Source organism: Solanum tuberosum, unplaced genomic scaffold (genome assembly GCF_000226075.1).
Source record: "Solanum tuberosum cultivar DM 1-3 516 R44 unplaced genomic scaffold, SolTub_3.0 scf00526, whole genome shotgun sequence".
Lineage (NCBI taxonomy): Eukaryota > Viridiplantae > Streptophyta > Magnoliopsida > Solanales > Solanaceae > Solanum > Solanum tuberosum.
The window spans coordinates 141,564-155,831 of record NW_006239442.1 but is presented as its reverse complement, the minus strand read 5'-3'; the positions used below and the strand labels follow the sequence as shown (position 1 = coordinate 155,831).

General features: G+C 36.1%; 1 protein-coding gene across 1 annotated transcript; it reads left to right on the top strand.

Annotated features, from left to right (window-relative positions):
* Positions 1–1,660: 1,660 nt before the first annotated feature.
* Positions 1,661–3,148, top strand: LOC102582949 (pentatricopeptide repeat-containing protein At1g26900, mitochondrial). The gene has a single exon (XM_015304205.1). The coding sequence runs from the start codon at positions 1,661–1,663 to the stop codon at positions 3,146–3,148; it is 1,488 nt and encodes a 495-aa protein (XP_015159691.1).
* Positions 3,149–14,268: the final 11,120 nt, after the last annotated feature.

Here is a 14,268-nt window from a genome sequence, read left to right as displayed (position 1 = left end):
TTTTTTTGGTGGGGGGGGGGGGGGGGGGTTCTTACGTAACTGTATAAGTAACAAGAAAAATTTCAATAAAATAATTGTATGTATTTGTAATGAATTGATGTTATAAAATTGTGTATATATGATGTATAACTATGTAGTAGAGATGTATATTTATTCATATACGTTATTTATACAATATTTATACATTGCAGTAGTTCATCTTCCTCGAGTTGATTTTTTTATTGAATGAAAACACATATTTATGTCCGAATTTCTCTATTAAGGATGGACCGATCTGAAGAGCAGAGACGTGATTCGATATTTACATTTACTACATATTAGAAATGGTACAAATTCCTCTTCATTCTATTGTGCTTAATGAAGTAACTATCTAAATATACTTTTTCGAATCCAAACTTCTTCACTTTTTTCTAATTCTTCTTCTTGCATAGAAGAACATGTCGTAGAAAATAGAATTTTAGTAGTAGGCAACAGTTCCTCTTAATTTTGATTAGGCGGAACAATATAAATATTATGTGCAATTTATTCCAAATTTAAGAAATATATTTAATCTTCATATAATATATAATTCAAAATTTATCACACATGCCATTGCGAAAAATGTTCTCTCAAATTAGAAATTGAAATGCAAAAGAAAAAAAAAAGGTTAACATGATGTATACTCCCTCTATTCCATACTATGAAAAAAAAAAAGGAAAAAAAAGTAGCCCAAGCCATATAACTATTAACAAAATTTCAATACATTTCGAATGAATTGGTATCAAGAAGTATTCATAAATCAAGAATATATTTCAATATATCTACTCCATATCTTAATCAATATATTTCTTAAGATGTATTTATATTTGTGGGTAAGGATTGTAGACTTCAAAGGAATGTATTTGTATTTGTGTGTCGGTAAACAAATACATATTTATCAAATTGGTAAATATACATAAATACATTCCGAGTATTTTTAAACCAAATTATTAATTGAGAACATTTTAATCCAATTTTCCATAGTTTAAAGACATTTTTGACGGATTTTTTGAAAAATAAATATTCCTTCCGTCCGATTTTATGTGGCTCTTTTCAAGATTTCGAGATTTAAACAAGTTTATCTTTGACCTTAATTTTTTCATTGATCTTTTAAACATTTTGAATTATCAATTATTGTAACTTATAATACCTTTTTTTATTTTATTTATGTAATTTACAAATATATAGATTTCACTAAAATTGAAGATTCAATCCGCAAATTCCCGTCAAACTTAAACTATTTGATTCTCAAAAAATAATTTGTGTCATGTAAATTAGAACAGACGAGTAATAGTTCTATTACAAAAGCAACAAATCCTTCTTGATGGTACACTTTGCCGCTAAATTTGTGCTCATGAACATAGCCTTTAAATCCTACTGTTCACATCATCTAAGACAAACCTTCAAACAATTTTCAAGACATTGTTCTACATTTTCTTCAGATCAAAATCTCATTTCTCAGTTACAATCATGCAAAAAAATCTCAGAAATCAGTCAATTTCATGCCTTAATGATCAAAACGGGTCAAGACCAAATACCTTTCACTCTAAGCAAACTCCTCGCATGTTCAATCCAATTTACAGATTATACATCTTCAATTTTCAAGTATGTAAAAAGCCCAAATCTTTATATGTATAATACCATGCTTCGTAGCTATTCAATCAGTGATGACCCACAAAAGGGTCTTGTATTTTTCAACTATATGAGGGAACAAAATGTTGTTCTTGATCAGTTTGCTTTTGTTTCTGTGCTCCGATCTTGTATGCGTTTATTGGAGAAATGGACTGGTCTAGCTGTTCATTCAGTTGTTTTGAGATCTGGGTTTGATTTGTTTCTTGATTTGAAGAATACCCTTTTGAATTTTTATTGTGTTTGTGGGGGAATCCGTTGTGCACACCAACTGTTTGATGAATTTTCGACGAGGGATTTGGTTTCCTGGAACACCTTGATGGGTGGCTATCTTTGTGTACGTGATTATTCTGCTGTTTTGGATATGTTTGTAGAGTTGCGTAGGGATGGTATTTCTGCTAGTGTCACGACGATGTTGTGTGTTTTGTCTGCGATTGGTGAGTTAAGGATTGCTTTGGTAGGGGAATCCCTGCATGGTTATTGCATAAAGATTGGATTTTGCGATAGTTTGAAGGTGCTAACTGCTTTGATATCTATGTATGGGAAGATAGGCTGCATTAGTTCAGGCCGTAGTCTATTTGATGAAGCTTATCCGAAAGATGTTGTCTTGTGGAACTGTTTGATAGATGGATATGCTAAAAACGGGTTGCTAGAAGAGGCATCGTTTCTATTGAGGGAAATGAAGGTTCAAACATTGAAGCCGAATTCGTCAACCTTGGCAAGTTTGCTTTCCTCTTGTGCTTGCTCCGGAGCTCTTAATATGGGTGAATATATTCAGAACTTTGTGGAAGACCAGCAGTTAGTTTTGGATCCAGTTCATGGAACGGCATTGATCGATATGTATGCTAAGTGTGGGTTGCTTGTGAAGGCAGTTAATGTTTTTGACAGTATGGAGACTAAAGACGTGAAGTGTTGGACTGCAATGATAATGGGTTATGGGGTACATGGGGAGGCAAAGGATGCTATTGCACTCTTCCACAGAATGGAGGATGAAGGTTTTAGGCCTAATGAAGTGACTTTTTTGGCAGTATTTAGTGCTTGTAGTCATGGGGGACTGGTGGCAGAGGGCATCAGCTGTTTTAGGAAAATGATCCTAGAATATGGCTTGACTCCTAAAATTGAGCATTATGGATGTTTGACTGATATCTTAGGTCGTGCTGGATTGCTTGAAACAGCACGAGAACTAATAAAAGGTTTGCCCATTGAGGGGGATGCTACTGCATGGCGTGCCCTACTAGCAGCATGCAGAGTCCATGGTAGTGTTGAGTTGGGAAAACAAGTGACGAAAGAACTAGGACAGAGATTTGGCGAACACCCTGCTGATGCACTACTTCTGAATGGTACTTATGCGATCGCTGGGATATTGCCCGAGGAGAGAGACATGTTAGAGGTGAAGGCAAAAGAGGTGGGATCTTCTCTCAGTGGGAAGAAGGAAGCTGGATGCAGCTCAATTGAATTATGTGATCATAGCCAGATTTTTCTTAGCCAATCAGTACGCTAGTTCCTAGAGGACACTGCCTTCAGCTGCCACAACAAAATTTTGATCTTCAGTATAAGAAATGTTTTTCTTTCTTTCAGACAAAGAGTGTGCACTGGCAAGCCGACTATCAATTATTCTTTGTACTCGGTTTCATTCATTCATTCATCATAAAGATATAAGATCAATCTCCAAAAAGTATCACGCAAAACACCAAAATATGTATCTCTTTTTTCTGATTAAGATGGTTGTTTGCGGATCAACTTACACATACTTCAACTAAACCACGACGTAGGCTGCTATTGCCTACAAACACAACTGCAGGGTAATAACAGCAAGAGGGCTCACATACAACTCTCGCATCATTGTCATCAACTGCAATCTGCCATCCTTGCTATTCATCTGAGGAGGTAAAATGCTAAATAACATCTTAGCATAAAATTATCAGAAAGTGTTTTACGTATTCATGAAGTGAAAGTACACTGCTCTAGGTTGACAAGAATGAGACAAGTAACGTAACCATGTGGCATGCCAAATCCAAGTCCCCTGAATGTCAGTTTTCTTTGTAGAACCGGTCAGCTTTCCTTAACACCTTCAGTATACACTTCGACTACTAGAGATTACGGGTTCCTTTGGTTATGCTTTTAACTAATCTTTTGTAAATTTCCAGTCCACCACTGCTCTGCTTATTCCCCGTGAAATATTTCTAACCGTAGAAAGTTAAGAAAAATAAGAAGAAAATTAAACAAATTATATCCGGAATACAAACAACTCAATATCACAAAAAATTGATAACGACAAATTAGATCAATTAATAGATAATATATCTAAAATAGAATATAAATATATTCAATACTTAAAGATACAATGAATAACGAGAATAACGAATATAGACAAAAACTTACCGAAATAATTATAGCAAAAAGACAAGAATTGAGACATAGGCAAAATAGACTTAACAGTTAATATATTTGCAGGAATTTGTAAAAAATCTATAGTAGCACAGAGAAAAACTATTTTATACCTACAAATACAAATAGAAAGCTTAGAATATAAACTACAACACAATTTATAAATGAATAAAGAAGAATACGCAATAGATGAAAAAACATATGAAAACTATGACGGATTAAAAATAAAGATAATATTTTCTTAGGAAGAAGATAAAAGAAAATAGGTGCAATCTAAGTTTAATGTTAGAAAAAGAAACGGTAAAACTAGAAGATAGTTTAACTGCTATGATAAGAATAACAAAAGAAAATGAAGAAATAGATAGAAAAACGAAAATTGAAAAAATAAAACAACAAGCAAAAAAGGAAGTACAACAATTTGAAGAAGTAAAAAATACTAAAATAATAGAGTTAGAAAAAGAACTAGCAATATTAAAAGAAATGTATGAAATTAAACAAAAAGAAAAAGAACAAAAAACAAAATTAGCAAATGAGATAAATAAATTTAAAGAAAAATTGCAATTAGAAGAAAAAGAAGAAAATAACCAAGATAATCTACCCGAAATAAGAATAGATGAAATAAATGATGATGATCTAGAACAACATTCGGAAACAAGCGAAACATATACGGAACTTTTAGCAAACATAGATAATACAAAGAATCTAGAAATAAATACAGGAGACGTAGACATGGATGAAAAACCTAGCACATCAGGAGTAAAAAACCCAAAAAATTTTAATCCAAAATACTATAATGGAAACTATGGACAATATGATAAAGAAAAAACTATATGGGATAAAAGATTAAATAAAAAATGGACACCTAAACCAATAACTGAACAACATAATTTTTTAGATTTAGACTGTGTAGCAGATATAAATAAAACAATCCAATTATGGATAGGATATATATCAAAACAATTAATACAACTACGGAAATATTATATAAGTATGAAGTAGCTATAAGAAATGAATTTAGTAGTATGACAACGGAAATAGAAGAACAAAATAAAGAAAAAATTATAAACATAAATTTAATGACAAAATTAGCAATATGTAATATGTGTTATATAGATGAATATACATGTGCATTTAGAGAATATTATTATAAAGGAACATATAACATAGAAGAAAGTAAAGAAATAAGAAAATTATATTTTACAAAATTAGCAGAACCTTTTAATTCAAAAGTAATAAAAAGTTGGAATGAAGTAGGGATACCTTAGGAGCTAGAAAAAAATTCTTACAACGATGGTTTATAGAAATATGTGAAAAACATAAAGAAGAGATAAAAATGGAAAAAATATTAGTAAAAAACTTGGCATGTTGCAAAAATAAAACAGCACCTCAATTTGGTTGTACGGATAGGTATTATAAAAATAGAAAGAGATATAATAAAAAATACAGATCAAAATATAAATATAAAAAACCAAGAAGAAGATATTATGTAAAAAACTACAAAACTAAAAGACCGTATAGACCAAAGAGAAAACTAACGGAATGTACTTGTTATAATTGTGGAAAATTAGGACACATAGCTAGAGATTGTAAGTTACCTAAAAATCCAAAGAAAAAACAAATATCAGAAATAATAATAAACGATGAAAAATATACGCAGATAGAGTACGTAGATTATGAATTAGAAAGTAAAGATAGCATATATGAAATATCAGAAAATGATATGGATAACGTCATAGAAATGGAATCAGATAATGAATTCTATAATTAAAAAAATGACTGAAACTGATATACAAATAATAACTAAAGAAGAACATCAAGACGAAGAATCTTTAGAACAAAAAAATAAATATTTGATAATAGTATATTTGAACAAATAAAAGGAAAATAATTAGACCTAAGCGTAGCAAAAATATTCGAAATACCAACAATAAGAAACTGGTTTAAACGACAAAAAGAAGAATATTATATAGTAAGTCAAAGAGAACATATCATAGATTGCAAATACACCAAAGGAAAGGCTAAAATACCAATAATAAATAAACGAATAATAGCTCGTCTTGGACCAGATCGAGAACAACTCTCAACAGTTTGTGTAGCCGTAACTCCTATTTATTTGATTCCATGATTTATAGATGGAATCAAATACTGCAACCTCATCCTTTCCCCGCATCATGGCATGGTGATAGTGCCTAGATTTTTCTTGTTGAACTCTTGGAGACTATTTGAAGGGGAACCTTGACGTAACTAGTAAAGTTGGCACCAGAAGGTCATGGGTTCAAGCCGTGGTAACAGACTTTGCATAAATCTAGGGTAAGATTGCGTAAAATAGGCTGTCGTGGATTTGGTTGACATTTGTATTGCGGATTGTACACTGCATCTAATTAATTATGATGTGTTGACACTAGAGAAGATAAGTTGGTACGGTATGAAAAATGATGATTGCCATACTATCATTGCATCTAACTTATTATGGTGTGTTTGACATTTGAGAAGGCAAGTTGATAGGTACGAAAAATCATGATTGTCATATTCTTGTCTGTATCTTTAGTTCCTAGTACGTTTGAAATGCCTTGTTAGAAAGATTATGAAAAGTCATCACAAATATTAGCCAGTTTCCTCAAGGACTTGTGCTCAAATACATTGAGGGAAGACAACTTATCTAGGATGAAACAAAACATTCCTATAATCTTAATGGAACATCTTGCCTTTCATCTTGTCCAATATTATAGATAGATGTAGTCCTTTGAAAGGCAACCATTTATTTCACTTAATATAAGTTATTATTTATTTTTTCCACTTTTTAATCTACTAGGAAACTTGTCCCCGCGCGAATTTAAAATGATTTTTAAAATAAATTAAGTAGAAATAGAAAGATCATTCATTCATGGAAGTAATTAAGTATTGTTGAACCAAATATACAATATACAAGTATTAACGAATTTTAATCAATTTCATGCAGATAAAGGAATTGTGAATACATCATTTATGATAGCTCCCATAATAATTTATTGAAAATTCTACTTTTAATAATTTCAAATTTGTAATTTATTAGATTTTACTCAGAACTAATGGGGGCAAGAATCTACCATGTCCTAATGTTGCTTTCATAAGAGAGGGGCCTTGTCTAACATATGAACAGAAGTGTGGGCTAGTGGTCCCTCTAAACTGAAGAAGAGATTATGCTTGCCATCAAAAGTATGCCAAATGATAAGTCTCCCAGGATTGATGGAATACCAATTGAGTTTTTTGTGAAGAACTGGACAGTAGTTGAATCAGATGTGGTTAAGGCTATCCAGGAATTCTTTCACACAGGTGAAATGCTTAAAGCCTTTAGTTGTACTGCAGTTTCTCTTATCCCTAAAGTCCCTAATCCTTCCCAGGTAAAAGACTACTAGCTTGTTGCACCAGGTTCTATAAGATCATTACAAAAATCTTAACGATCAGAATGAAGCTAGTGATTGACCATGTTGTTAGTCCTGCACAGTCTGCCTTTATAGAGGGGAGGAGTATTATTGATAATGTATTGATCAGTCATGAAATCCTAAAGTGGTACAGTAGGAAAGGGCTATCTCCTTGATGTGTTATGAAGGTAGACCTAAGGGAAGCTTATGATTCCATTGAATGGTGCTTCTTAGAATCAATCATGGCAGAGTTGGGATTTCCTTACTTATTCATAAAGTGGGTAATGGCTTGCATTACCTCAGTATCATACTCATTACTGTTGCTTGGAGGACTCACAACACCTTTTGTAGGTAAGAAAGGCATCAGGCAAGGGGACCCTATGTCTCCTAACCTTTTTGTGCTTGCTATGGAATACCTCCAAAGAGAATTCTCTCAATTGGGTAAGAGCATTGGTTTCCGGTATCATCCGAGGTGTAAGAGGTTGGGGGTCACTCATGTTTGTTTTGCAGATGACCTATTGCTCTTTTGTAAAACTGAGGTGAAGTCTATTCAGATGCTACATGATGCTTTCACAAGATTTTCTAAAGCTTCAGGGCTGCAGGCTAACAAATAAAAGAGTTGTATATATATGACGGGTGTATGCTAGGGTGAAACAAGAAATTTTGGATCAACTTGGCTATCAAGAAGGTGAGCTACCATTTAAATATTGGTTCCTCTTTCCTCCAAGAAACTAACTATGGCACAATGTTTACCAATAGTTGAAAAAGTTAACTGCAAGAATCAGGTGTTGGGTGTCAACTAAATTGTTGTCCTACGCTGGAAGGACTCAACTAATTAGATCAGTTATCTTTGGCATTCAAACATATTGGGGCCAAATTTTTCTGTTACCTAAAAGAATTTTGAAGATGATAAAGAGTACTTGTAGAACCTACTTATGGACATGTAATACTTTGAGCTCCAAGAAAGCCTTAATATCTTGGGCAAAGTTATGTACTCCTAAAGTTGCAGGCGGCCAAAACATAATAAATATGGCCCTTTGGAATCAAGCAGCTATCCTGAAGTTATTGTGGGCAGTAACAGAAGAGAAGGAAAGCTTGTGGATAAAATGGTTGTAGGTATATTATATGAAAGGGAAATTTGTGGAATTATGCTCCATCCCAATGAATGCTACTTGGGTGTTGAGAAAGATTGTTGAGGTTCGAAAAATCATCCTAAATGCACAACACTTGCAAGGTGATCTAAAGAGCAGGCTAGCACTGATGGCCCGCTATGGTAGATTCTCAATAAAAAAGATGTACCTTAGCCTACTCCTTATTTACCAGAAGATGCCATGGAATAGTATTGTCTGGCATGACTCGCTATAGCTGATAGACTACTGAAAATTGGTATCCATGTCCCTCTAGAGTGTAGTTTTTGTAACAATGCAATGTAGACTGTAGAGCATATGTTTTTTGATTGCTCTACCACAAAGGCTATTTGGGCATGATTGCTGGATTGGTTAGGCTTTACTAGAAGTATTGATGGCTGGAAAAATGAACTATGTTAGGTAAATACTTAGGCTAAAGGTACATCTGGAAAAGGTGCTTTGGTTAGTTGTTGTTTCATCACATTGGTTGCATTGCTCTGGAAGGAGAAAAATAAAATCAAGTTTAAACAGGGCCAGCTTCAAGTTGACAGTTATTTGTAACACCCCAGATTCGAGAAAGGAAAAATTCCATATTTTCAGAAGTTGCAGGTGTCACCGACGGACCGTCAGTCGACTCATGGCCAATTAGTCAGATCCATCGATGGGCCAGTCAAATTTTAGTTCCATACTTCAGATTTCAGCCCTCAGTCGCGAACAACGGTCGACCAGTACAGACCGTCAGTCGACTCACGACCCGTTAGCTAGCTCCGTCGATGGGCCAATCAATTTTCAGTTTCAGACCCCAAATTTCAGCCTTTAGTCGTGAACGATGGTCGACCAGTGCAAACCGTCAGTCAACCGATGGTCCGTCAGTGACTCCGACAGCTTTTAAGTCAGGGGTCTTTCGATCTTTTCCTTGTTTGTTTGGCCCTTAAACTACGTCGTTTAGACCCAAAATTATGAGGTTTTAGTCAGTTTAAGCCTAGAAACATAACTAGAACTTACCTAAGTCAAATCATTAATCAAAACTTAAAAAAATTAGATTGTAAGAGGAGAAAAGAGGTCAAGAACCCTAGTTCAAGAATGCAGCAAGGTTCCATCAGTTCCAGCCCCGAAATTGAAAGATTTCTCCGTGGAATTTGTCACCAGGTATGTGAGATTTCACTAGTGGGTTCCTTTCGCCCATTAGGTCCCTAGTTTTTAGTCAGATTCTTGATTCCCTCAATATCATCTAGACCTAAGGTTTCTTGAATGTTAGAATTGTTGGGGTATAGCTGTTAGAATGATCCAAATCAGATTATTATGTTATTACTCAGTTTATTGCATGAATTTCAGAACCCTAGCTATGTAGTTCTTTAGTTCTTGAATTACATATGCTAGGCCAGATATTTCAGTTATTTCAGATATACATGCCTCGGTATATGAATGTGTCATTATTAGTTTATTAATGTGCATTCTCAGTTCGCATGTCATTTTGAGCTATCCAGTGAATCACATAAATTCAGTCATAATATATTAATCAATTAATCCATTGGGAGTAGCATAATACCGAGTTGGACTAGGGTTCAGTATACCCGAATAGTCCCAGAACTACGAGCCACGTAGGGTTATAAGTCCCCTCTGTGGGCATCATTTTAGTGATCACGTCAGCATGCCTCTATACCTTTGGCCGGGTATATTGGGTCCTCTTGATGGGGCATATACATCGGACTCTACATTTAGCTCATGTGGTTTTATTAACGGTTATTAGTAGCTCCCACAGTTCAGTCAGATTCCATTTGCATTGACCACATTTCAGTACAATCAGTATTCAGTCTTAGTATGTTATAAAATGGTTATTGCATTCAGTTAGCTCGGTATTCAGTCTCTATATCATGTTCAGATTACACTCTTACTTTATTACTTGTTTAGTTATATGCTTATTTCAGCTTTACTCTATCCTGCATGCTCAATACATTTCAAATATTGACGCATACGTTGCGCTACATCTTCTCGTGATGTAGGTTCAGGTCCTCAGCATCCAGATCACGCTTAGATCAGTTTCCGATCTTCAGTTCAGCAGCATCATTGGTGTGTCCTCATTCTTCGAGGACTAGTGACATGTTTATCTTTATTGCTTTTAGTTTTTATTTTCAGTTTTGCTAGATCTAGTTGGGGGCATGTCCCAACATTTCTAGTCAGTCTAGAGGCTTATTTCAGACATAGTTAGTTTCAGCTTTAGTCTTAGAGTTTGATTTCTCTTTTGTACTCAAACTCACAGTTTTATTATATTCAGATATAGAATAGGTATCCCCATCACTTTCATTTTCATGATATTTAAGTTTTCGCATCAGTTTTGTTATCATAGTATGCTTATGTTATGCCAGTAGGGTTAGCTTAGGGTTACTCGTGATCTTAGGTCCCATGTCCGCGTCCAGGGGGTAGCCTCGAGGCGTGACAAACTTGGTATCAGAGCATTAGGTTTAAGTGTCCTAGGATGTCTGGAAAGCCGCACTAGGGTAGAGTCCTTTTCATGGGTGTGTAGTGCACACCACATCTAATGAGAGGGAGGCTATAAAGTGTTTTAGAAAAGATCTTCATTTTCTTGTTACTCTTATCGTGCGTAAGGTATGATCTAATTCCGTTCTAACTCGACGTTCTATATTTCAGATCATGTCTCCTCGTAGATCTAACGCTAGGAATACGAATGCCAAGAATGCAAACACAACTCCTCCAGTCCCAGATCAAGAAGTTTCGAATGCAGAGTTCCGGAACGCCATTCAGATGTTGGCTCAGAGTGTGGCCAACCAGAACAATCAGTGGGTTCCAGATCAGGCAAATGCAAATGTTGGGTCAGTTGCAGCCATAGTGCGAGATTTTGTTTGGATGAATCCGCCAGAATTCTTAGGATCGCAAGTGGGTGAGGATCCCCAAAACTTCATTGATGAGGTCAAGAAGATCTTTGAAGTGATGCAAATAACTGGGAATGATCGGGTTGAGTTAGCATCGTACCAACTCAAGGATGTGGCTCATATCTGGTATACTCAATGGAAAGAGAACATGGGTACATATGCAACTCCTATCACTTAGGCTTGCTTTAGTGAGATCTTTCTGGACAGGTTTTTCCCAAGAGAGCTAAGGGAGGCAAAGGCTCAGGAATTTATGAACTTGAGGCAAGGTAACATGACAATCCAAGAGTATGGGCTCAAGTTTACCCAACTCTCCAGGTATGCTCCTCACATGGTTGCTGATTCCAGGGCTCAGATGAATAAGTTTCTATATGGAGTGTCAGACTTGGTGAAAATAAAGTGTAGGAATGCCATGTTACTTGAAGACATGAACATCTCTAGGCTCATGACTCATGCTCAGCAGGTTGAAGGTGATAAGCTTAGGAAACAGGCTAAGGAGAATAAGAAAGCTAGGACATGCAACTATGGATATTCTCAACAGAAATTGGGTGGTGGAAATCACTCGCAGTCTCAACAGAGGTCTTCAACTCCAGCACCTTTATCATTTAGTGTTCCATCCTCTAAGTTCTGTAATGATCAGAAAGGTAGGGCATCAGGCTCCAAGATTCAAGGTAGTGTTTCAGGCACCAGAACCTACCCAACTTGTCTAAATGTGGTAAGAACCATCCGAGTGAGTGTCTTGTCGAAAAAGAAGGATGCTTTGGCTGTGGTCAGTTTGGTCACAGGTTGAAGGATTGTCCTTCTAGACAAAGTCAAGGATGTAATAATGGTAGAGCTCAGTCCACAGCTTCAGCAGCACCAACAGGTCGCCCGACTCAACAGGGTAACATATCTGGTACAGGTGGCGGTCCACGCCAAAACAGGTTGTATGCTCTCCAGGCTTGCCAGGATCCGGAAGATTCTTCTGATGTAGTCACTGGTACATTATGAGTCTTTGACCTTGATGTTTATGCATTGTTAAACCCAGGGGCTACTTTTTCTTTTGTAACTCCTTTTATAGCAGTCAAATTCGATGTTAGTCCAAAAACTCTCTCAGTATCTTTCTCAGTCTCTATTGCAGTCGGTGACCCAGTTATAGCTAGACGGGTATACAGAAATTGCCCTATCACAGTCTCTCAAAAAGTCACCTTAGCAGATCTAGTAGAGTTAGAAATGGTAGACTTCGATGTCATTCTAGGCATGGATTGTTTACATTCTTGTTATGCCTCAGTCGATTGTAAAACTAGGATTATTCGTTTTCAGTTTCTAGACGAACCAATCTTAGAATGGAAGGGTAGTAGCTTAGCGCCTATGGGTCGATTCATTTCTTACCTTAAGGCCAGAAAGATGATTTCTAAGGGGTATATCTATCATCTAGTTCGGGTTAAGTATTCAAGCTCCGAAACCCCAACTCTTGAGTCAGTTCTCGTAGTCAATGAGTTCCCAGAAGATGTTCCCGAAGTTCCTCCCGAAAGGGAAATCGGCTTTGGAATTGATCTCCTTCCAGATACCCAGCCTATCTCTACTTCTCCTTACAGAATGGCTCCAGCCGAGCTTAAGGAATTGAAAGAATAATTGAAAGACCTTCTAGATAAGGGCTTCATCAGACCTAGTATTTCCCATTGGGGTGCACCAGTGTTGTTCGTAAAGAAGAAAGATGGTTCTCTTAGAATGTGCATTGACTATAGGAAGTTGAACAAGGTCACAATCAAGAATAAGTATTCCTTCCCCAGGATTGATGACTTGTTTGACCAATTTCAGGGTGCTAGTCATTTCTCAAAGATAAACCTCAGATCCGATTATCATCAGTTGAGAGTCAGAGACAGTGACATTCCGAAGACAGCCTTCAAAACCTGGTATGGTCATCATGGATTTGTAGTTATGTCATTTGGACTAACCAATGCTCCTGCAGCTTTCATGGATTTGATGAACAGGGTATTCAAGTAGTACTTGGACTTGTTCGTTATCGTCTTTATTGATGATATCCTCATTTACTCTAGGAATGAGGAAGAACATGCGAATCATTTGAGGGTTGTTCTGCAAACTCTCAAAGATCGCCAGTTATTTGCTAAGTTCAGTAAGTGCAAATTTTGGTTGCAGTTAGTTGCTTTACTTGGGCATATTGTGTCTAGCGAAGGGATTCAAGTAGATTTTCAGAAAATAAAAGTAGTGAAACAATGGTCCAGACCTACCTCTCCTACAGATATCACAAGTTTCTTGGGTCTGGCAGGTTATTATAGAAGGTTCGTGGAAGAATTCTCATCCATAGCCTCTCCATTGACCAAATTGACTTAGAAAAAGGTCAAGTATCAGTGGTCATATGATTGTGAGAAAAGCTTTGCAGAATTGAAAACTAGGTTGACTATAGCTCCTGTTTTGACTCTACCAGAGGGTTCAGATGGTTATGTTATCTATTGTGATGCATCCAGAGTCGGCCTAAGTTGTGTGTTGATGCAACGAGGTAAGGTTATAGCTTATGCTTCTAGACAACTTAAGGTACATGAGAAGAACTATCCGACTCATGACCTCGAGCTAGCCACAGTGGTGTTTGCACTGAAGATTTGGAGACATTACTTGTATGGTGTTCACGTGGATGTATTCACAGACCATAAGAGCCTTCAGTATGTGTTCACCCAGAAAGAACTGAATCTTCGCCAGAGGAGATGGCTTGAGTTCCTTAAGGATTATGATATGAGTGTGCATTACCATCCTGGTAAGGCCAATGTAGTAGTAGATGCTCTTAGTAGACTATCTATGGGTAGTGTAGCACATGTTGAG